This window comes from Amphiprion ocellaris, chromosome 14 (assembly GCF_022539595.1).
Source record: "Amphiprion ocellaris isolate individual 3 ecotype Okinawa chromosome 14, ASM2253959v1, whole genome shotgun sequence".
NCBI classification, from domain to species: domain Eukaryota; kingdom Metazoa; phylum Chordata; class Actinopteri; family Pomacentridae; genus Amphiprion; species Amphiprion ocellaris.
The window spans coordinates 9,360,519-9,383,368 of record NC_072779.1 but is presented as its reverse complement, the minus strand read 5'-3'; the positions used below and the strand labels follow the sequence as shown (position 1 = coordinate 9,383,368).

The 22,850-nt window shown below is 38.9% G+C and overlaps 3 protein-coding genes and 2 non-coding genes across 5 annotated transcripts; all 5 read right to left on the bottom strand.

Moving 5' to 3' along the window:
- Positions 1 to 569: 569 nt before the first annotated feature.
- cct6a (chaperonin containing TCP1, subunit 6A (zeta 1)) lies at positions 570 to 7,758 on the bottom strand. The gene is made up of 13 exons (XM_023297328.3): positions 7,527 to 7,758; positions 6,764 to 6,827; positions 5,590 to 5,724; positions 5,237 to 5,410; positions 5,014 to 5,117; positions 4,662 to 4,932; positions 3,842 to 3,924; positions 2,643 to 2,739; positions 2,362 to 2,509; positions 1,871 to 2,004; positions 1,222 to 1,324; positions 1,046 to 1,118; positions 570 to 957 (listed from the first exon to the last, which is right to left on the bottom strand). The coding sequence occupies exons 1-13, from the start codon at positions 7,661 to 7,663 to the stop codon at positions 885 to 887; spliced, it is 1,596 nt and encodes a 531-aa protein (XP_023153096.2). The 5' UTR covers positions 7,664 to 7,758; the 3' UTR covers positions 570 to 884.
- Positions 2,110 to 2,245, bottom strand: LOC111587417 (small nucleolar RNA SNORA22). The gene has a single exon (XR_002748075.1). It is a non-coding gene; the product is annotated as a small nucleolar RNA SNORA22 (small nucleolar RNA).
- Positions 4,012 to 4,148, bottom strand: LOC111587418 (small nucleolar RNA SNORA22). The gene has a single exon (XR_002748076.1). It is a non-coding gene; the product is annotated as a small nucleolar RNA SNORA22 (small nucleolar RNA).
- Positions 7,759 to 9,465: 1,707 nt separating the features above from the next.
- LOC111587401 (protein NipSnap homolog 2-like) lies at positions 9,466 to 19,000 on the bottom strand. Its single transcript, XM_023297342.3, has 10 exons — positions 18,827 to 19,000; positions 16,646 to 16,773; positions 16,506 to 16,551; positions 16,299 to 16,393; positions 14,001 to 14,071; positions 13,104 to 13,244; positions 12,950 to 12,981; positions 12,294 to 12,388; positions 11,310 to 11,393; positions 9,466 to 10,862 (listed from the first exon to the last, which is right to left on the bottom strand). Exons 1-10 carry the CDS (start codon positions 18,916 to 18,918, stop codon positions 10,798 to 10,800), a joined length of 849 nt encoding a protein of 282 aa, XP_023153110.1. The 5' UTR covers positions 18,919 to 19,000; the 3' UTR covers positions 9,466 to 10,797.
- A 906-nt stretch (positions 19,001 to 19,906) lies between these two features.
- mrps17 (mitochondrial ribosomal protein S17) lies at positions 19,907 to 21,961 on the bottom strand. Its single transcript, XM_023297343.3, has 3 exons — positions 21,847 to 21,961; positions 21,333 to 21,476; positions 19,907 to 20,423 (listed from the first exon to the last, which is right to left on the bottom strand). Exons 2-3 carry the CDS (start codon positions 21,453 to 21,455, stop codon positions 20,106 to 20,108), a joined length of 441 nt encoding a protein of 146 aa, XP_023153111.1. The 5' UTR covers positions 21,456 to 21,476; positions 21,847 to 21,961; the 3' UTR covers positions 19,907 to 20,105.
- Between the last annotated feature and the right edge of the window lie 889 nt (positions 21,962 to 22,850).

Genomic DNA, 22,850 nt, shown 5'->3' with positions numbered 1-22,850 from the left:
TTCTTTCCTTCTGATATGTAGCAGAGTTGAAGAATAAAGTAGCTTAAAACAGAAATGCTTTAGTACAGTACAGGTACCTCAGAACTATAGTTTCTTTCCACTATTTATTTTGAGATTCTGAGTGAAGACTGACAGGGTTTGTGAGTTTGGTAAAATATTCAAAAAACATTCATGGGTATTATTATTTTTAAAAAAAAAAAAAAAAAAAAAAAGCATTATTAGATTTTTTTAAATTATCTCATTGCGTGAAGACCTGATTTTCATATTCAGTGGGAATGAGTTTAGCACCTCCAGTTTTTATCAGTACATATTACATGAGCCTCGGTTTGTGTAAAATCCTCAGAAACCACAACTTGTGCTTTTTAGAGTAGAATAAAAGTACAATATCTCCCTGTGGGCCACCAGAAAACTGAACTATCTTCACTTAAATGTACTTAAGCTACATCCTATCACACTTTGTACTTTGCTGTTAGCATAGCTTCATCCACAAGTGTTCACATATTAAGTCCAAAGGGCACCCAGTAGTATTTCATGAATCCATTCACGCTTCACAGAAAAACAACCAAATCTTTTCAAGAGCCGAGAAAACCTTTTAATGGGTAGAAACAAAACTGAGTGGCAGAGGTCAGTGCTTTTAACAAAATCTCATAAATAAACCAATCATTTTGGAGGGAGGCGTTGACAAATCCATGAAAAAGAATCCATGACTAGCATAACGATGATTTCTGACAGACGCTGTGATGGATGCCGAGGATGTTTGCAGCGGACTGTCCATCAGACTGGGGTGCTTCAGAGTGCTGGGAGCAGGAACATGTTGACTGAACCACCAGGTAAACAACTATCCCTGTGAGCATGATAACAGCTGCAGCTTCTTCACGTGACCTTTAACCTTTGAGAGAAGACATTCCAGCTCGCATGATCTCGTCCACCAACAAGATGTTGCTGGCGATCACCGTGCTGTGAAGAAAATACAGAGCGATGTTTAGAGACCGATGAGGACAATTCAAAATACTCCACTGACCTTGTATAGTTTGAATAATCTCACCATGAATGGAGAAGCTGCTTCTTGACGCTGTAATTATCCCAAACACCAGCGTCTCCTGCCACCATTGGTTCCCCTGAAAAACAAAAAACAAGCATGTGATTCTGTCATTTCATTGCCATTCTGGCCGTAAACCTTTGCTGAAGAGACTAAAGTTCTCAACACTTAATAATTCGGACCTGTGCTGAGGTCGACTCCAACTAGCTGACCAGACTCTTTGTACTCTGTCTGCAGCTTCAGCAGGGTCTCCTGTGGATCATAACCAGAGTTCTGGGCCAAAACCTGCAAAGGAAGATGCAGAAAATGAATTAGTTTAACAAATTTTCCCATCTAATGTACAACTTCTACAGAAGGACAACAAATAATATCGAGTTTTTGTTCTAAATTATAATAATGTTATGATTAAATGCTCTTTATGATTTCAAACTACTGTATAACTGATTCAGTGTGAACTCTTGTAACCCAATGCACTCAGTAAATTTCCATGATTAACTTTGACCATGAAAATATAACAAGTTGGTTTTGCAAGCTGGCTGCTCAAACTGATAATACCACTGTGAAACAAACGTCCTGTAACTCATGGTAACGTAACTTCTTTACATGCTGTACAAAAGCTCAACTGTTTCTTTATATTGTCAGTCGCCTGCCCAGACTATGTTCTGTGCAGGTTGATTCCTTGCACAAGTAAAACATTCACTTTGACTTGAGAGACAACTGAGTATTAATTTGGAGAATCAGGACTCCACTGAAGTATTTTCCTGACAGTTTTCTATGGGGCAAAAGGAAACCAAACACTAAAAGTCTGGGAGGAGCGTAAAAATCCCTCACCTTGGGGATGACGAGGAGAGCATCTGCAAACGCCTGGACTCCCAGCTGGGCTCTGCCTTTCACGTTGGGCTTGTGCTTTACCAGAGCGTCTGCCACAGCGACCTCAAATGCACCTGCACCGGACACAACGCTTCCTGAAGAGACAAAAAGAAAGAAATTCAATTCAGCTGCATCGCCTCAGGGAGGAAATAACAGCAGGTCTACAACAAAATGAATTATTGGCTCCAAGAAACACAGGAGAATGTTCTGATCAACTGAATACATGTAGGAGAGACAAAACTCTCCTAATGCAGAGGAAAAGATCAGAGTTAGTGTAGCACAGACATTATAGGCCAGAGAGAGCCACGGTAGCATCTCTGGGTGTTCGCTGTGCAAATGAGACAAACTACATTTTACCGAAAATAAATAAACTGACCAAAATTTCAAAGTGGTTATACTGAAGTCATTTAAACAGCCAGATGACCACAGCACGTCTATTCAAAGCATCTTACCATCTTCGATAGCGTTCTTGACTGCCCGCAGACCATCCCTTACTGCATCTTTGATCTGTGTGAGGGTGTGTTTGTTGGGGCCCTTCACCAGCAGCGTAACAGAGCGAGGGTTTCCACACTTCTCAATGAATGTGTATTTCTCTTCTCCCTGCAAACATTGGAGATGTAAAAAAATCCTGCCTAAACTGCACATTTGAAGAAAGTCATGGAGTTTATTTAACATTAGCTTTTTAGGTTTAAAAGACAAAGAAATACCAAGAAGGATACCGACAGCTACTCACCAGTGTGTGTTCATAAACCAGCCCAGCCTGTCCTAAGCACTCGAGTGTGAGGTCATCAACTGAATTCATGGCGATGCCACCACAAGCGAGAGTGAGCCTGCCAAAGGAACAACAAACTGTGAGTATAATTCAGTTCCTTGATGTGATTTATGACTTAACTGAAAAACAACAAGTAGCTGAGTATCTGTTTCCTGATTCCACATTATATAACTGAGGTCTACTGAAAGTACCACACCTATGGCTCTCTGACAGGGAAATTGATCAAAACCTATAATGAAGTTTGAGCACTGAAACGTTGTGATCAGTGGTCTTGTCAACTCTTACGTAAGTGTGCCATCCAGGGGTATGAAGTTTCCTTGTTGTTATGTAACATGCATCCTGTGCTCGTCACTAAACACCAACTTATTCTTTCTGGAAATGTCTGATATAAAATTTGTCTTCAACCGAAATCTGCCAGTTTCCTCTGAAGCCTATGCAGACGTCCATTACAGCCCAAAATGTGAGACTGTCCACACAGCGAGCATGTTGACTGTCGCATGTGCAAGGAAGACAAATGGTGCTCAAAACAAATGTAAAGAAATGACGGTACAAGGAGATTCTTGGTCATCCAAACTTTTATAGTTCATCATTCAAAGCTTTGTAAATAAAGCGGTCGCTGCTACACTTTGGAGAAGCTTTGATTTGAACCTGATCGCCTAAACACAGTTGGAAGTTATACATTCAGTACACCTCAGAAAAATTCACTGATGCTAGTAGCTCTGTAAGTAGCTGCTATATCCTGTAGAACTGCCCTGTTTGTTTTAATATGTTCAATATGAGAGGCATTGTGACCATATTATGAACAGAAAGCATACACTGAACATCAGACTGCACACATGGACAAGGAAAGCATGAACTGGCCCTAATGTAACAGCTGGAAGCATCAAGAGTCTGAGCAGGCTGAAGGATGCTCCCTTCTGGCTTAGCGAGAGAAATATGCTAATGACAACATGAGAGCTGTGCAGGTAGTCACAGTTCTGAAGGTAATGACAGTAATAGTCAGTAGTTCATAACAAGCTCATTTTGTGCAATTTCCAATTTACACTATTTCAGACATTGAAGTAAATTCTGTACAGGCATTCACAGTAAAAAACTGCAACATCTTAGTTTAAATAAAGCGCAATTATACTTGTAGCATGGAAAATATACTCATTTCTTACCTCTCCATGTTCCTCCTCTTCGCCCTGCGCAGAGCAACAATGCCTTCCTTGGCGAGGGCGTCCAGGGAAAATGGGTCAATACCCTACACCATTCAGAGAAAAAACAAGAGCAAAAGTTCAATTTATGATCATCAAATCTAGAAATAATTTACTTATGTCACTTCTGCAAAGATTATTCTGATCCGCTGAATACATGTAGGGGAGGAACAAGCTCTCCTAATGCAGAGGTACAGATCAGAGTTACTATCGCACAGTTATAAAAGACCAGGGAGAGCTACGTTAGCATCCTTGGGTGTTCACTGTGCACATAACAGAACCACTTAAGCTTTTATTTTAACATAAAAAGGCTTGTGTGTTAATACAGAGAGTCTGTAAGTAACACAGACCTACTTAAATAGGAGTGTGATGTTTTTGCATTTACCTTTACTGGACTAATGTATAGCCTCTGTTTGGTGCGACTGGCAGAGGTACTTCTTAAAAATGTTGCACTGAACTAACTACAATGATACAAGCCCGCAGTTATTCTTATACAACAGTGGTGTCAAACACACAAATGTTGTTGAAATTGAACTTATTTTCCTTAAGGAATCTCAGGTTGTTCATACTGTTTTGTTAAAGATAATTCCATAAATGTGAATATTTTCAGAATGTACTTTTTTGCACAAAAACAAAGGAAACATTTGGAATTCTGGTTATTTATAGGTTATTATGCTGTGATTTTACTGGTCTGGCCCACTGGAGATCAAATTGGCTTCAATGTGGCCCCTGAACTAGAATGAGTTTGACACTGTCCTACAGCATTGCTCCTCTTCCAGCATACCTTCTGGTTAATGACGACAAATCCCTTTTCCCCGTTGGGACAAACTTTGTTCTTCAGGGCGATGATCTTTTGCACACGGTCCTCGATGAACTTCCTCTCCGCAGCCACAAGCTTCTCCCTCTCCTCGGCACTCTTGTAGAAGAAGCCAGAGTTGACCTCCGTCTTTTCATACTCCAAAGAGACGTTGCACGTCAGCACGTAGGCATCCTCCACCCTCTTCTTCATGTCTGGGTGTCGGGCGCCGTGGTCCAGCACCAAACCTCTGATCAGTCTGAGGAAGAAAGACGCAGCATTTAGATTCCACCAGAAAGAGACAAAGAGCCTTTTGTTCGGCGTCTGTATTAAAACTCACTGTGTGTCGCAGTCGGTCTTGTGCTTCATCTCCATGATTTCCACCATGTACAGGTCGATGGGTTCGTTGGGTTTAGCGATGGCGAGAACAGCATCTACCACAGCCTGCAGACAATTAAAGGTTAAAGCTTCTATATTAAGAGTTCCTTGTTTGGATCATCAGATGAATGAATATACAGAGCCTCAGCTCTGCATACACTGAGCTCTGTTCTCCAACGCCTCACCTCAGTGAGCAGGTCTGCCAGCTCTGTGTGGACCTTGGTCCTGAGGGAGGTGCGTGCGACGTTGATGAGAGTCTCTCTGTCCATTTCCCGAGTCACTTTCACGTCCTCCAGAACAGCCAAGGCTTTCTCCTTCGCTGCCTCAAAGCCCTCAGCGATGATTCTTGGATGAAGACCCTGCAGAACAGAATCAAAAAGGGAGTTATAGACAGAGATCGCTTCCATTTAGGAGGAAATTCAGTTGCAAAACTAAATTAAAACTCCAAACTAATCCACCAGGAGAATAAAATGACTCCCCATGAACAGTGCTGGAGTACAGGCCTGTGATTCTGCACCCTGAAGTGTTTGTGTTTTACCTCTGACACGTAGAGGTCAGCCTGTTTCAGCAGTTCACCGATGATGAGGACGTTGGAGGTGGTTCCGTCTCCTGTGATGTCATCCTGCGCCGTGGCGACCTTAGCAATCAGTGACGCTGTCGGGTGTTGGATTTGCTGAAAGAAAAACAGGTTGACAAGAAGATTAAAAAATTAGCAGTAATTTAAAAAAAAATAAGACCATCATTGTAGTGGTTATCCAAAAGCATCACAGTCAAGTCATGACAGCTAATCACTACTTTCACTATCAGTTAAGATGCAGATTATTTTATTGACAGGTCAGTTAATTTGTTGACCAATATGTCAAAAAACAATTATGAAAAAAATGCCAAACACAATTTTACAGAATCCAGTGTGTTATCTTCAATTGCATTGGGTTGTTTAACCAAAAGTCAAGAAAAATGATTGCAGTGATCAAAAGAAGACAGAAAACCACTAAATTATTATTATTTTTGTTTTTCCAGAGCTTTTGTCTGAGTACATAACAACAATGAAAAGCTGGTTGGTTCATATTGAGTGTCAACCTACTAATTCTGGGATCAGGATTGAACTTCCATGCTTTGAAAAACATTTTTTTCTCAAATCATTACAATTGAATTATCTCTTTTGAGCACATAGGACAATTGTCAAGTGCTGTATGAACTCCAAAACATACCCAGACATGGACAGACAGACATGCAGGGCTATATAAATCAATGTGTGCACACATTTATAGACACACACTGGTCTTTGCCATTGAAAAAAACTAAATCATGTAGATCCAAATGTATTCATACTCATTACACAACATGCTCCAAGGTTGATGCTAAAGATTTAACGTTGGTAACTTTAATTTCATCAATATTTCTTAGAATAAATTATGAGTTTGTGGGACTATAACTTCATATAACAAAATAAGGCAATAGTAAATTTATTTTGCACTATTTTTGCTTTACCAAGACGAGTATTGCAGCTTCATTCCTAATACTACTAGTAAGTTATTTAATCACAGATATAACAGATAACTGCTTTCAGTTTTTGATATTAAAACAGGCTTGAATTACATCCATACACATCAGGGGTGTGGTCACTCTCATTGTCACTAAAAAAGGCACAACAATCAGAGCAAAACAGTTCAGAGACAGAATAAATGTATCACATCTCAGCACTTCCTTACCATCTCGTGTAACAAGACGTTTCCATCTTTGGTCAGCTTTATGTCTCCGGCTCCAGACACCAGCCTGCGGGTCCAAACAGCCACAGAAGGGTTAATGTTGACTGGGCAAAGAAAAAAGCTACACTACAACCTAAAGCCGGCTTGTGTGCAGTTTGTCCACAGTTGGCAACGAAAAGTGAACGTTTTTAGCCCATCCTAGCTTGACCATTAACGACAGTGTGCAGTTTGTTCACCAACTGACATGTAGAGATTATAACCGTTAGCTTCTATCTGCATGACTCCTTTAATTATCCGGCTGGTTCGTCGCTAAGCAGCAACTAACATTAACATGTTAGCAGCTATCAAGTATGTCAGTCGCTAAATAGTCCCGTTAACTTTTCCCGCTAACGTTAAAGCAAAGCTAACTTTTTGATTCAGACTTCTGCGACGCCAACGTGAGTTAGCATAAGCTGCTAGCCGGCTGATGCTAACATGCTAACGTTAGCTCGGCGGTTGTCAGTCGGATGATGACGATGACTGGGCAGGGCAACGTGCGCCGGGAAAATCCGCTAAGCAGAGGGAGGCCTCGGCTGAATTAACCGTGGTTTGGTTGAATACTTTGTCAAAACAAATGGGGGGATTTTTAATTCTCAAGCACACAGACTCTTGTGGTGACAAACGGCGACCTGCACCGACAGTCTGCCGGCGAATTACGGCTAATGTTAGCCACTTAGCAAAGTTAGCATAGCACGCATGCTGCACAAAGGGCTCCGGCGGCACTCACATCTTCATGGTCCCTTTCGGTCCCAGGTTGCTCCGCAGCACGTCCTGCAGCCCCCGGGCGGCACTGATGTTGACCGCCAGGGCGGCCTGGGCCCTGGCCACCTCTGCTTTTGGGTTCAGCGCTTTTACGGCAGCCATGGCGAAGCAGCACAACCAGCGAAGTCAAAGTAGAAAGTGTCGCCGGCAGGGAGTCCGCTCTGCTCGGGCTCGGACGCTCTCGAAAGGAGAGTCGCTTTCCAGAAGGCTCCAACACGTGTTCTGCTGATGCCTTCAGGGAACCAGTCGAGGCTCGGACATTCCGCTTCTCCAAACTCCTCGTTCACAGTAGTATAAAACAGTCGTGAGGTTGCACCAACTCATAGAGATATATGGGCTTTAGAGTGACTCAGCTTCCCCAAAAGAGACGTGAAAGCAGCATTAGTGTTAATATAAATTCAGGGTAAGAAACACTGCAGTGAGTAGCAATGTTCCACCCCAATTACACTTTTTAAGTAGCAACATAAAAACTGATTAAAAACAAAAACAAAAACATAAAAAGGACTATCAGCTAAATATTAAATCACCCCCTGAACACCAGTAGCTTTTTTAAAACCAGTGTGTGCACACTTAAATGTCCTTTATTTAAAATATATTTTGTAGAGTTGATTCCTCGCTTCACATTTCATTAAACAGATATAAAAATAAACACTGACAAATTCCATCATTACAGGCAATGCTATTAAGAGTCACAAGCTGGAAACCCAGATGCTTAGTCCACAAATCTTTAAATTTTAACCTTTTAATTACATAGTTTTCAAGTTATTTCAGAGGGAAATGAGTGTACTATCTGAGACACTGTGGCAAAGTAAAGTCCCACTTTCTTCTTGTGTTTAACCCACTTTCATATCACAGTGATTACAGGACCTGTGCACCCTGAATTTACATCTATAATTATACGTTAAAGTGTGTCTTACAGCACATTTAAGAACCAGTGAGATAGACCAGACAGTTTTATTTCTATTTTTATTCAGTGCAGTCTATTTCTAATAGGTCATTAATGGGTTTTTACATTTTTAATAATAATTTTATTTAATAGGGGACTCAAATCACTGACTCTATAAAGGTGGAGACCTGCAAGTGAAAGGAAAAAGTTCACCTTTAAAGTTCCAGAAAAATATCCCAAATATATAATATTTGACAAAACTTTGTGTTGCACTGAGAAGTGCTTTGAATCCACAAATTAAGTTACATAAAATATGATTTGAGTTCTTTCTTTAAAAGTACTGGTTAGTGATGGTGATTGTTGTTTTTCTGATTCTGACATATTTTTGTAGTTTTATTTCTGGTCTCATCTCTTCTTGTACTCTTGGTTCCATGTTTCTGTTTGAATTTCACTTGAATTTGTTTTCTGCGTCTCCCTTTAGCATTAAAATATGCATTCTGTTTATCATCAGATGGCTCAGAGGATAGTGATATAAAAACATTTCTCTCTATGCCTCTTTAACATCCATAGAGAGCAGTTATGAGATTTGAATCATTTTCTGAGGGACAGAAAAACTACCGAGATCTGGGGTTCTCTCCTCAGATGTCCAGGTTTAAGGGGTTTAAGGAGTTGAGAGATTTCCGACATACAGTGAAGGCAGCGTCAGTCACACCTAAAACTACGCACCTACCGGACAAGTTGTGTCACTTCTCAGTGTCTGATATGGAAATAGATCAGTTCGAATTAATTTTTTATACCTATCTATAGTTTCAACTCAGGAACACTTTATAAGGAGTTGTGACTGCACTCTTGGATGTTTGCCTCTTTGTTTACTGTGTGTAGTATTTCCTTAAAATGTAATAAAGTGGGTTTCAGCTAAATTAAATTTACTCCTGAGTGACACCTGCAAAACAACAAAAACCCAAACTTGGAACAGACTGAAAGCTAAAGTTGCCCTCTGATAAAAGGAGTCCAAGACTTTTTTTCTGTTTTCATCAGAAGTTTAATTAAATATGTACAACTAATCTCAATAAAGCACTGCATGTTACAATTACTACACTGAGATGTCACTCTCCTCCTGTCCACTTATGAAGCGACATCAGACAGTTTTAAAAGACCACACGCATTTACAGACACAGGAATGACCACATCTCTGGCTCGGTCAATAAACCCGCTACGTTTATCTACAATCTGCCCATTTAAAAAAAACACATTAATCTCAGTTAGAGCACACAATCACCCAGCTGACAGTAATTGTTTGATACAGGAACAGGCCAAACCAGACGGTGTACAGCAGTTTGTAATGTAAATACTGATTAGAAAATGTTTCTGACTGCAGCAGAACTAATCATTTTAATCATCTTGTCCTCCTCTTCACAGCTGGGAGAATCACAAGGGTCATGATGTTAAAATCAGAGAAGGATGTGGTCGGTTTAACAGAGACAAATGTGTTCTGAATCAGTTTCCAGCTTCTGCTCTGTGATTGTTTGTGAACTTTAACTTGAGTGCATCTTCATAACAGGGTTTTTATGAATTTCTTTGTCCAGCCAACTGGACAGGTTACAGGTACAATCAGTTGACTGGATCAAAGCCATGTAAACATAAAACATTATCTGGAGTGGACACATGATGGGCTTCTAATCGAAGTTGGAGTCTGATTGTGGCACCAAATCACAAGCTCTAAAATGATCTTTACTGTCAATTACAGAGCACAGATTTGTAAACAGCACATTTCTCTGTGAAACTGACCACCACCTGTAACATTTCATATTTAAAAGATACTTATCCACCTCATACTGACTTCTGGGTGCAGTGTTTTTTGTTGTGAATTACAGAGGCAGTTACTTTTGTTTAATTTGAAGTCTAGTGCAACAAATATTAGTCACTTTTTTTAAGACAGTTGAAGGTTTTGTGACCAGCACTCAAACACTGATGACACTAGTTTTATAAATTTACCATGAGAGAAGAAAATAAGACATTTCAAATCTGAAACTTTAAATGACAGTCAGTGAAGAGGAGGACGTGTCAAATTATAAACCGTCTACATACACATAGACACACCACATGGCTGGATCAGTAACACGATAACTGCTGTAACGGGGCAGTTTTGGTGAAAATCATTTTGACCTCATCTGAAAAAGGGCCCACGCAGAAAAGTGGAGTAAAGAAACATAGAACGGAAACGAAAACAGAAAGGTGTTTTATGTTAGGCCGACATCCCTGGCAGTGCACACTCCGATGGTTGTTACACTCTCTACACATCAGTGTAATAGTTGCAGCGGCTGCTTAGTCTTTCCCTCGATGTCTGCGGTTACTTCAAGGGCGAAGTCTTCATGGGAATCATTATTCTAGATTCCATGTGTTGAATAAGAGGGACTGTGGAGGAGCAACAAACAACAGATTTCAGGAACGTGTACATACACTGTAGTAACCCGGACAAATAAACAACTTAAGTCTTTTAATTTAGTTAATATTTCATGACTGTGTTGAGTTGGAGTTGCTTCTTTCTGTCTTTGAATCCTATAAGAATCTTTTTGATATGTGCACCATCACTGACCTCGGCATTTTTAAATCAAAGCTCAAAAAACTTTCTGTTTAAAATGGCTTTTATTACCTAGCTGCATGGTGACATTTTATTTACATTTCTACGTACTAACTTTTAGATGTATATTTTAGTGTTGTTGTATTGCTGTTTGTTACTCCACCAAGAGTCAACATCATCAACATGGCACAAACCCAGTTGCAAATGATTCTTAATAACGTTGCTCCATGCTGTCAGAAAGGTACATAAAGGAAGAGATTAGACTGGAAACTAAAACTTACCCGTGTAATAAACAACCTCATCCCAGCCTTCACGCTGCCAGGCTGCATTTCTGGTGTCTTCTCTGGACTGCAGATCTTTGTAAGCTGAAAATGCACACACACACACACACACACACACACACACACACACACACACACACACACACACACACACACACACACACACACACACATATATATATATACACAACACTTGATTTAAATGGTTAAGTACAGTTTTCACTCAAATCCATACATTGTACCTAAAGTAACATTTTTTCATGAAGTTTTACGGATCACTTCTATGACCTTACAGTGTGTTTCCTAAAGTCACACTGATACTTGGTTGTTGACGGCTGCACTACAGGTTTCACAGGAACGAGTGGTTTTAAATTTAAACTGAGGATCCTGTGATTTAGCATTAACCATAAGAATGGAGTCAACATGTGGTATGATGTTGAATAGAAGATTAAAGCAGATTTTTCAAACACCAAAACAAAGCAAGGCAAGTCTGACATTTAGGCAAATTTATGAGTCGCTACTAACGTAGATGTTGCAACAAATATGTAAAGTATTGATATAGAACGTGCACAAATGTGGAACACTTGTGCTGTTCTCCCAGTTCATGTAAGCTCTCCTCCAAATGTAAACCAACTCTTCCTGAACATATTAAACAAGATACTACTGAGGAATGTATGCATTAAAACAGTACAACAGTAAAATATCACGTTGTCTTTGAGGGACAGGAGATGACACAAAATCAACTAAACCTGATCCTGTGTGGGTGTAAATGGTCAGAATATTTGTTGAAGCAGGTCATAATGGTCACATATCAAGTGGGTGCAGGATTTGAAAAAAAAACCCAACAAAAAACAGTCCCCGGTAAACTAAATTTTTGTAGTTAAACACAAAGATGCATTTATAAATGTACTTCCTATTCTAAAGTTTACCTTAGGAATGTATTTTTCTCTACAGTTCTCAGGACAGTTCATTTATCTTGCTCACCCCATAAGTGATGAACAGTGTAGAGATTTCCAATCTGAGAGAAAAAGCCTCCCACAGCCTCATGGTTCTGCTGGCGAATCTCGATGGCACGAGCCCTGCAAAGCACCCAGGATCACACATGAAGGAAAACAACAGCAAATGGCTCGTTATCAGCAGGTTGTACCAATTAAACCACTAGCGAAGAAATTTAATAAACCAGCAATCACCGATGTGGAAATAATTCCTTTCAGGTTAGAACATCACATTTTCAGGATTGTTTTAATCCTCCCAGCATGTTTGGTTTTTATCACATTAACGAGTAAATTTCCCAGCTACAATCAGTTTAATCAGAAACATTCATATATTAAATATAGAGCAAACAGGTAATTTATGTTTGAAATTGATAAATTAATGCGTGTTATATCTGGTCATGCTTAGGAGTCATGCATTGATTGTGTTGCCAGAAAGTACCGTTGACTCATATTCATCTGCAACAATCTGAAAAACCAATAAAATAGTCGTGAGGAAATTTTATAAATGCCACATAAAAATGGTAAGTCTGCAGTTAGCACAAAATTGAAAGCTGGTGAGCTTCTCATGCTAATTTAAAAATAAATCCAGTTTGCTGACTTTTTATTCTACATGTTAAAAACATACAAAAAGAAGTTGTGCCTCACCAGTAGTTTCCCCACTCGATCATCGTTCCTGGCTGAGAAAGGAAAGAGAAGATGGCAAAGATGGACAGTCGGTTATCTGACTGTTCACTAAAGCAACAACAAAACCTGTTTATGCACAACAGGAGGAAGCTGGTGAATGTAGTACTGAAGTTACCCTGAGTTGGTATGAACGGAGCTCATAGATGTTGGGTCCTGGACGAGGGACGGGTTCGTTCCAGAAACTGAACTCACGCAGCAGCTGGTTCCTGCGAGACAGCAGCATCTTTCCTCTCTCATTCCTGTAGTCCATAAACGCCTACAGCAACGACAAAGCAAAGGAACAAAGCACTCAGTAAACACGGCTTCACTCAGCAACTCCATGAAACAATGCATCTGTAAAATATTTAATCATGACAATAAATCCAGCTAGACTGGTTTCATCTCATCTTCTGATGAGAAGGTATAATAACAGCTGTAGTAACACAGACAGAAAACATTTATGACTGCACAAATCTGTTTGGGGCGATTAGCATCCAGTCACAAAACACTAAATCAACTTGTGTCAATCAAAGAATATGAATAAATTCTTCTAAGATCTGAAGTTATTTGACCTAGAATATGTTTAGGAGGTTTAGAGGTTGTCTTTAACAGACGTGTTATAAACCTTTGAAAGACTTCAAGATTGCCAGGACAAATATATTTGCAATTTACAAATACTGTAGTAATATTTATTCTGAATGATTTTATTTTTCTAATTTCGCAAAAAGCTAGTTGAATCCTTTAAACTTGACAAAGGAAAACCAAATAATTATTCATTAATTAAGGCAGCACCAGTTCCCTTATGTCCACTTACCTTACCCACAGCACACAACTGACTTTATGCGAAAAAGCTTTAAAGATAGCTGCATTAAAAGTTCAATCACAACAAAGAGCTGGAAAATCAGAGATAAAGATTGTGAAACACATGGATGGAGGAATGATCTGTGGATCTAATTTGAGGGGTGCGCTGCCAGAAACGGTGGCCTACAGTCACCAGCTGCCAGCAAACTGAACTAATCCGAGCACCCGTTACCTTATTCTGCCTGAGTTTGTTCATGACTTCGGTGAGAGCCGGGTATCCTCCCCGATATCTCCACAGGTGAACTAGAATAGAAGGAGCAGAAGAGCCAAAAATAATGCAGCTCTCGAATAGATCTTCCTTTACATTAGCATCTGTAGTTAATTTTCTCTCAACACCACCTGCGATGTGGAGCTGGCATGATGAGATCCAGTCTATACGCCATGAATCTCTGGTCAACGAGTAAACATGACAGGAAATTACATCATGTTACCGCTACAATTGCATCTCGTAAAATGTGAGAATGTGCTGCAGGGAAAACACATAAAACACTGCTAGGATATGTTTATACGGTTAGTGTTTTAGGGAAATGAGAAGACAATTTCCTTTTCAAGAAGCTGAAAAGCCTTTACTCTGTCAATACAAAGTATAAATGTTAATATTAAACCTGAGTATCATAAATTCCACCACAGTGCAGACAAACATATTGAATCCAATGATCAAATTTAAAACTAAATACACAAAACATCTACACTGAAAACGCTGATTTATAAGAGTTACACCAAAAGAGCACCCTGGGTTTTCTGTGTACTAGTACTAATAGTCTTCTGTATGTTCCAACGCTCACATACATGTTGTATTTATACCGCCTTTTAGATTCTCTTTCCTAACTTGTCCAACATCACTGCACTGTGACATTAGAGACAGCTGAGGAATGACAAATGTCACCACAAGGACAAGATGGACAGCAGCCAGGAAAAGTGCAATGCAGCCTCGGCTATAATTAGCTAAAATATAAAAGCTGTGAAAGTGCTGGTTTGTGTCACTGAGGAGGAGACTAACTGCAGTGCTGTCAGGACATTTCTGTCTTTATATCCTTGGAGCCTGAGATAACAAGAGATAGACACAGTTTGTAAAATGCTGCACACTTCACACTATTCTGAATTTACAGCAACAAACTTAAAGGACATCTATCCACCGATTCGGTTCTGTCCAACTTTAAAACTTGACAAAAAAAATTATGTACACGTTATAATATTTTTTGATCTGTGGTTGTCTTAAGACAGTCCACGTGAATTAAGAGTTCAAATCATTTTGTTTAGTATCTCACAGGGCTCAAACTATATATGTTAAAAAAACATGGAATTTTTACTGGCGATTATTCATTTAACTGAATAAATTATGTTGTATTTATTTAAAAAAAGTCAGAAAATTGTGAAAAATATCTTTCAGCATGTATTTACAGCCAAAGGTAAATTGCTAAAATGCTAATTCTGAAAAAAATCTAACTTCAAAGCCCAAAATGTTATTCAATTATACATAAAAGCCTCTAGACACTGTGCGATTTTAACAATCATATAAATCACAGCTTGCTACACTGTACGACATGAATCTAACAATCTTTGGGCACGACGTGAAGTTTGCTTTGTGCAGATTGCACGATGAAAACGCAGCTGAATCCCAGCCTATGATGTACGTGAGTCGACGTGAACATGCAAGAATAAAGCATCATAAGTGTGGGCCGTCCATCCATGAAAAAAAAACAATCGAAGCATAAATGGAGCACCTACAATCAAAGGGAAATCAGCGAAACATGAACGGAGCCCTCGCCCTTGTGACATTTATGTGGTTGGAGAGAAATCCCAAAAAAGGAGAAGGAGGAGAACATGCATGCGGTCGTGGCTCGGAAAGGGAGGCCAATTTGGGATGTCAATTTTGCAAAGGGAGCTTTAAGTAAGTACTTGTTAACAACTAGTAGCATTTTAGGTTTGCATTAACTTTTACGGTCTGTCATTTTCCAACAAAACACACTTCTTCTTTGTTTAAATCCCACATACTTTTTTTGATGTGTTTTGCCATTGTAGCCGCAAATCATCTATATGGGTTTAGTGCCAGTGTCGTGCTGATCAGTACGTCATTTCATCCTGCATTTCTATTGGTTAGTTAGTTGACGTAGGTCGCAGCAGCAATCACACTGTGAGATGATCACCCCAAATTTCTGACACTGTTTCTCTCACGACTGTTATCTTTGGTCTGGGACGGCTGAAATTCGCACAGTGTGTAGAGGTCTTTAAACACAACAGCAAAGAATCCCAACATTTGAGAAGTTGGAACTGTTGTAATAACATAAATCATTGTTCAAAATGTAATTTTTTTTGTCATAAAATCCTCACGTCTTGCATTTGTCAATGAAATAATGTTTGAAATAAAGGGCATTTAGTTTGATTTAACAGGCCATTCATCATTCAGCTAAGTGCAATTCAAATGCAGGTTTACAATGTACATGTGTTTTAGATTGCTGTATCCTCTTACCTGCCTGGTCCTGCTCTCCGTACCAGGTGTTCCAGGTTCCCACAAGTTCACAAGGGTATTCAGAGTCAGCGTGAATCGAAGGCAAGACGTCCTCACTAAGGAAACACACACAAATGTATGGAAATGCAAAATATCTGTGTGATTTACAAATTAAACGCTTTGACAAAGTATATGAATGAAGTTAATTAAAGAAGAAACATTTCTTACCAGAGTTTATTGTAAGCATCAAGGCACTCCGGCTTGACATTGTGAACTGCAAGAAACAAACATGAGCAGAGAGCAGATCATTTAACAGATTTATTCCCAATCAGGACAATCTTTATCTAGGAAGTCTCATCAGCACATACACTGGATTTTGTAGAGATTGTTGTCCTCTTTCTTGGCCAGCAGATGAGAGTGAGCGTCTTTTCTTGGGTCGACCTTTCTAACAAAGAGAGATTTGAACCAGCTGTCTTCCCTGAATGCTGAGAGGCTCCTGTGAGAGAAACAAAACACAAAAGTTAGACACAACCGGCATTTCTTCTGATACACAATGCAGCAATTAAACACCAACACCAACAGAAAAGCTGTCCAACTATGTTTGCTATTTTACAGCCTTGAGTGCACTTTATGGTTTTGCTCCGGCTGTGTAATCTTTTCCTGCCTTTAGGTCTCCAGGTGAATGTGCTTTTTATTGCATTCCTTCTTCTTTCAATAATGTTGAATCTTTCCTATTATTTTCCTTTGTATGAACGCAAGCTTTGCAAACGTCACTGAACGTTATTCAAAGTGCTTTAAAGGCAAAAAAAAAAGAGAACAAAACCAAATATGGAGAAAAAAAAATCTAATTATGTTAATTAAACAGTGCAGACAAGTTAAATGAGGTGCACACAGATGAACACAATAATTAAAACTAAAAGAGGCGAAAGTGACAAAAAAAAAGCCATGTAAGAGATAAAGCGAACAATAAAATATAAAAGAAATGAATTAAAATAAAGTGAACAGAAGTGCTGAAAAGTCAAATAAAAGTTCATAGAGTTTAGATTAGACTTTGTAATAATAGTCATTAAGTAAAATCAATGAAGAAAAGAACAGTCCTCAGTTTATTGTTAAAAGTAGCTGCATTTGGGGCAAATCTAAGTTCCAGAAGGAGCTGATTCAAGCAGTTTGCAGCATAATGACTAAACACTATTTCACTTTGTTTGGTCTGAACTGACCAGTCGATACAGAACTTAAGAGACCTTCCAGGCTTGTATTCGGCAAAGATACCCTTTACATATTTTGGTCTCAAAGCTAAAAAATGGCTAACTGATATATTGGGAGCATGCATTATCAGTGTATATGACTGCTGATAGAAAAAAAGAAAAAATATCTCCATAGGGGTACAGAGGCCCATTTCCAGCAACCATCACTCCTGTGTTCTAATGGTACATTGTGGTAGCTAATCAGCTAACTGATGATTAGAAAAGCCTTGTGCAATTATGTTAGCACATAAATAAAAGACTGAGTTTTCAAGGAAAACATGAAATTGTCTGGGTGACCCCAAACTTCTATATATATAGTTTTAAACCTTTGAAATGTCCTTATCAATATCTGCCTCAGAAGTCTATTACTGATCACAAAACAGTGTTTCGTCTGCAATTGTTATGCCTTTATTACACAGTACAGAATTTACTTGTCATGAAATGTGCTTGCCTCCTTCATTAGACTCAGGTCAGTGTCACTGTACATGTTGACGCTGTTAACTTGTAAATGATGGTGGCAGCAAACTTTGAGCAAATCCTTTAAGACCACCTCAGTCCTGCAGCTCAGAGGCCAGCAGCAGTGAGGCTATAAGCTGAACATACTGCACATAACCACAGGATTAGTCTACGTGAACTTCTAAGCAGCCTTGCCACATGCACAGCATTTAGTTTTCTAGTGATGAACTTGATTTTAAAGTGTCACCAACCAGTTTTGTGTATCAGGAAGCAGTCCACCTCTGATAGTTTTGTCTTCTAACGCAAACACTAAAACACAATGCATTAGCTAGACGCAGCTCAGTTTTATACACATCTCTGCATTTAAAGCACAACCATATCCACAATGCAGCTTCATCCAAGACATACACGGTTGCAACAGCGAGGAAACTCAATCATTCACTAATCAGAGCAAGTTGCGCTGTGCAGCGATTCATTGCGTGTTGACCTTGAAGTTGAAGTGGGACCGACAGAAACACAGTTGTGATTTTGTATTATTTCATCACATTGCCTCTTAAAGTGTATTAAGTAAACAAGGACAGTTGGTAGCATAAGTTGCTTCACAACTCCGTGATTCTGGAGGGTAAAAATTAGCAGAAAGTGAGCAAGTTTGGAGCTAAAAGGCTAATGCTAGCTACGTTGCACAGATGTAAACGTAGCCAACGTCAATACGTTAGCGTTCACTTTAGCGTTAGCTTAGCCAGCTAGCATCCTGGAGTTTGTCATTGGTGTGAACCGAGCTTGAGCTAAACACGTTAAAAGTAGCATTTAAACATCTGCACCGGTAAACGCCGGTTGTAAAACTCTAACCTTAACGTGACGGTGACCGGGCCGTTCGTCGGGAGTCCAGTAGTCGTCTGTTTGAGGCCTTTGCCGACTCTTTGAAGGACTCGGGTCGCCATGTTTCCCTGAAAGCTGTTGTCAGTTGGAGGTTGTTTGACTGCAGCCGCAGTCCGGGCTGTTACCGGAGGAGCTGACGTTAACCCCTCGGTTAACTTTATGGACCGGAATTACTTAACGTCGTGGAAACACACAAACCTGATGATAACAGCAGCTTATAAAGTATTGACACAACGTTTATTATCCACCCGCTCACTGAAGTAAAGTTCACTCTTGTTTGTTTTAATCTGGTTCTCTTTGGTTTGTGGACTTTAACAACACAAACAGCTCTGAGGTTTCTCTTCTTAGACTTTAAATCTCAGACTAAAACACTGACCTGAATAGTGTTACATTTTCATTATGTGCACTTTATCCTGCAAACATGCACATTTTAAACAATGGAAAAACAAACAGGTCCCCTGCCAGTAAAATAAACCAGAATTAAACTTTACTGCAATGACACATTATTATTTTGCATATGCATCATGGACTGAGAGATAGTTAACTTTTAATATAACTTCTCATTAGCACAGCTGGCTAAAAAGACCATACACCATCCTTTGTGTAAAAAATGTAACCACCTGTAAATCCATTTAGGCCATTTGAGCCATGTGATTACATATATTTAATACACACGTGGAAATGTATATTCATATAAGCTAAAGATAATGGTTAATTATCAGATCCATTCTAGACAGCTTTGATTAATTTGTTCACCCCACTGCATCATTTTAGCTGCTCACAAGACATCGTGCAAGACCCCAACGTTCAGGACACAACATGAGCTAAACAGAGATGGCATGAGGTTCAGATGTAAACAACATGCAGCTCCTAAATATGAGTGGAGAATCAGAAGATGACGGTACATAGGAAGTATCACTTGCTGAGTAAAGAATCTAATTTAAGTTTCTGCATTCTGTAACTAGTTCATTTTATTTGTACTCTTTGAACAGCGTGTTTGGGATAAAATAAAATAACTCAGTGAATGTGGTTGTCTGAAAAACTCTCCGCCAGTGTTCCCATTATCATTTTATTGTAAATTCCTCCAAAATGTGTCTTGAATTTAATCTACCCGAGCAAGCAGCAAGGAAATTACATGTAGGCTCTCCACATATGTTCTGTATAATACAATTACTGGATTATAAACTTATATCTACATTAACAGAGTGACACTGAAGCTAGTGATACCGCATGAGAGAACAGTTTGCCATCATGAAGACGGAGTCTCTGCAGGCCGCGATTCGGCTTCACTGCTGGCAGCAGAGATGTTGAGCTCCTGCACTTTTTCTGATAGCGTCGTCTCTTCTGTAAGTGGAAGGTCACTCAAAGACTCCATAAACTCACTTCCTGCAACATTCTTTCCTGTTAGTGGGTCGACCACCCGACCAACTTTATGCACTATTTCAGCCAGTTCATGCTTCACGTGTTTGGATTTGGCCTCAGGCAGAGCCTTGAGAAGGACGATGTCTCCCACAGTGCACTGCTGCAAAGCATCATGGGCAAAGTAGGTCTTCCTGTTGTTGTAGTACTGTAGGGAAGGAAAGAGAACAATAAACTAATTTTAAAAGAGAGTAATTGTACAGCAATGCAATATTGATCTAAAAATACAAAGGATTTGGCTGTCTACAATAAAGTTAATTGTGTTCTAGTCTAGACTTAATTACTGTAAACTATTTGTTACTATGTTGTTGGGTACTTGTAATTTTTGTGCAAGATTATTTTTAGTAATCAACAACTGATTAGTTTGACTATTAATCATTTAACTAAAAATAGCAAATGTATATTACAAGTTACCACAGCACAGTACTGTACTTTGTCCTACAAGCCAAAACAAACATTAACCCAATGGGTTCAATTTAAATAAAACAGTGACGAGCAAAAAATAAAAATAACTGTTCACATTTGTGAATCTTTATATGTAATAAGTGTTAAAAAGTGAAAATATCTGCAACAGGTTTTCGTGTTTTCTCTTCAAGAAAAAAAATAGACAGGAAACTATGGGATAAGACACAGTAGTAATAATCTTTTACAGTAATTGTAGGCAGTGGTTGCTGTTAGAAATCTGAAGCAATAAATATCTTCTAGACATATAGTCTCTCAGTCTCTAATCTTGTGTTACAGCAGCATTGACGCACCAAAATGTCTGGCATAAGAAACAATTTTATTTCTAAAAGTAAGGCAATAAAAAAATGGAAGCTCTGGCACGTTAAAATTTCATCACACTTAGATTCCTCCAAAAGTGTTTTTACCAGAAAGATGTCCGGCTTTTAACCACAACCAAGAGATGTGATCACACCACTCCTATTTCAGCTGCTTCACACTTGCTCCCAGTGTGTTTTAGGTTATCACTTAGCTCTCCCGGCTATAGTTTTTTTTTAAAAAATATTTATTAGACAAGCATGCACTACTGTGCACACTGAATGATCAAAAGACTCACCTTGAGCAGGTAAGGGTCCAGCACCAGCCTTGTGACTCTTACTTTGGCAGTTTTCTGCATTTTGGTCCCAATTACTCTGCCGATGATCCATTTGGCATGGACTGATGCATGCTTGACTGACATGCTGCAAAGTTTTACTCAAACCTGTGGTAAAGAAGACCAGATCAAATCCCATGACGTTTTAGTGAAATGTCGTGATACGTTCAGTGACTGTTAGATCCAGCATTACTATAGAAACTCTTTAAATATTTGGGCTGATGATTACATAAGTGTAAACCGGAGAGCTCTGCATTGTAATAATTATTGACGTTATCGTCGTAAATGTTTTATATTTTAAAAGGAGGATAACATAAGTAGACAAACATGGGCAACACAGTTAGCTTAGCAGCAGCTAACGTTAGCTTTAACTTCACAATTCAATTCGTAGAAATGCAGGAATTACAAGATTTATTGATTTCGTTTGACATTACCAGAGAATAACACTGGAGATATGAAGTAAAACAATTTAACTTACAGGAACTAGCGCAATGTTAAAGATGCAGAAGGTCAAAAATTCCTCAGAAACAGGACTCCTCCATGCTGCTCCGGCCGGCTTGTTTTGATGGCGTCACTACGGGAGGTGCCGAGGACAAAAAGCGGAGTGGCGTACTTAGAGTTTGATACACAAGGCAAATTTTATTTTTTACAGGCACATATTTTTCCTGTTGAATTTATACTTACGAGTGCTAGTATTACAGTATTTTGTTTTAATGTAATGATTTCTTCTTATCCAATCTCAATAAATTGATATATAATTAGTTTTTTCAGTTTGGCAAATTAAATTTGGACAAAATATTCATAACATCCCCAGTGGAAGAATGTCAATATGTTTGTAATGACCAATGAAGACATTAATTGAAAACAAAACACGTGGAACTGTTTACTGTTTTATTTTCCTTTTAAATGACCCGAAAGCTTTCTTTTTAATTAAATTGACTGCATGATCAATTTTAGAGTTTTAAATGTGATTTTTCTTATTTTTCTGTAATTGTACTCAATTTTGAATGTGTTAGTTGCTGTTGTGTTGTACTTTAATTTTGTGTTAGTGAAATTGACAATGACATACTGAATGAATTATTCTATGACATTGCTTGTATTGTTTTGTTTGCTTCTTCGGTTTTACTTTACATTTTGTCAAGGTTAAATTCTGACTTCGGTGAAAGCACAATTATACTTTTTTACATTTGTGACATTTGACTGTAAAATGTTGACTATATTTGAAAAGATGTGTTGTAAAACATGAAGATATCTTTATAACACACCTTTTTAAAGCTGGGGTTGCTAGTGAGATGCCCACCACAGCAACAGAAGATTTGCCTGCTTCTGCCTACAACCCGGATTTTTCTGTACAATTAATGATTTGCATTAATAGTGTTGTTTGTTGTTTTACGGAGAATAGAATCCAAAACTGAACAATTCTCATGTAGTTAATAATAATATCATAAGATAACCATTGAGCCAAGGCAACCAGTTTATTCT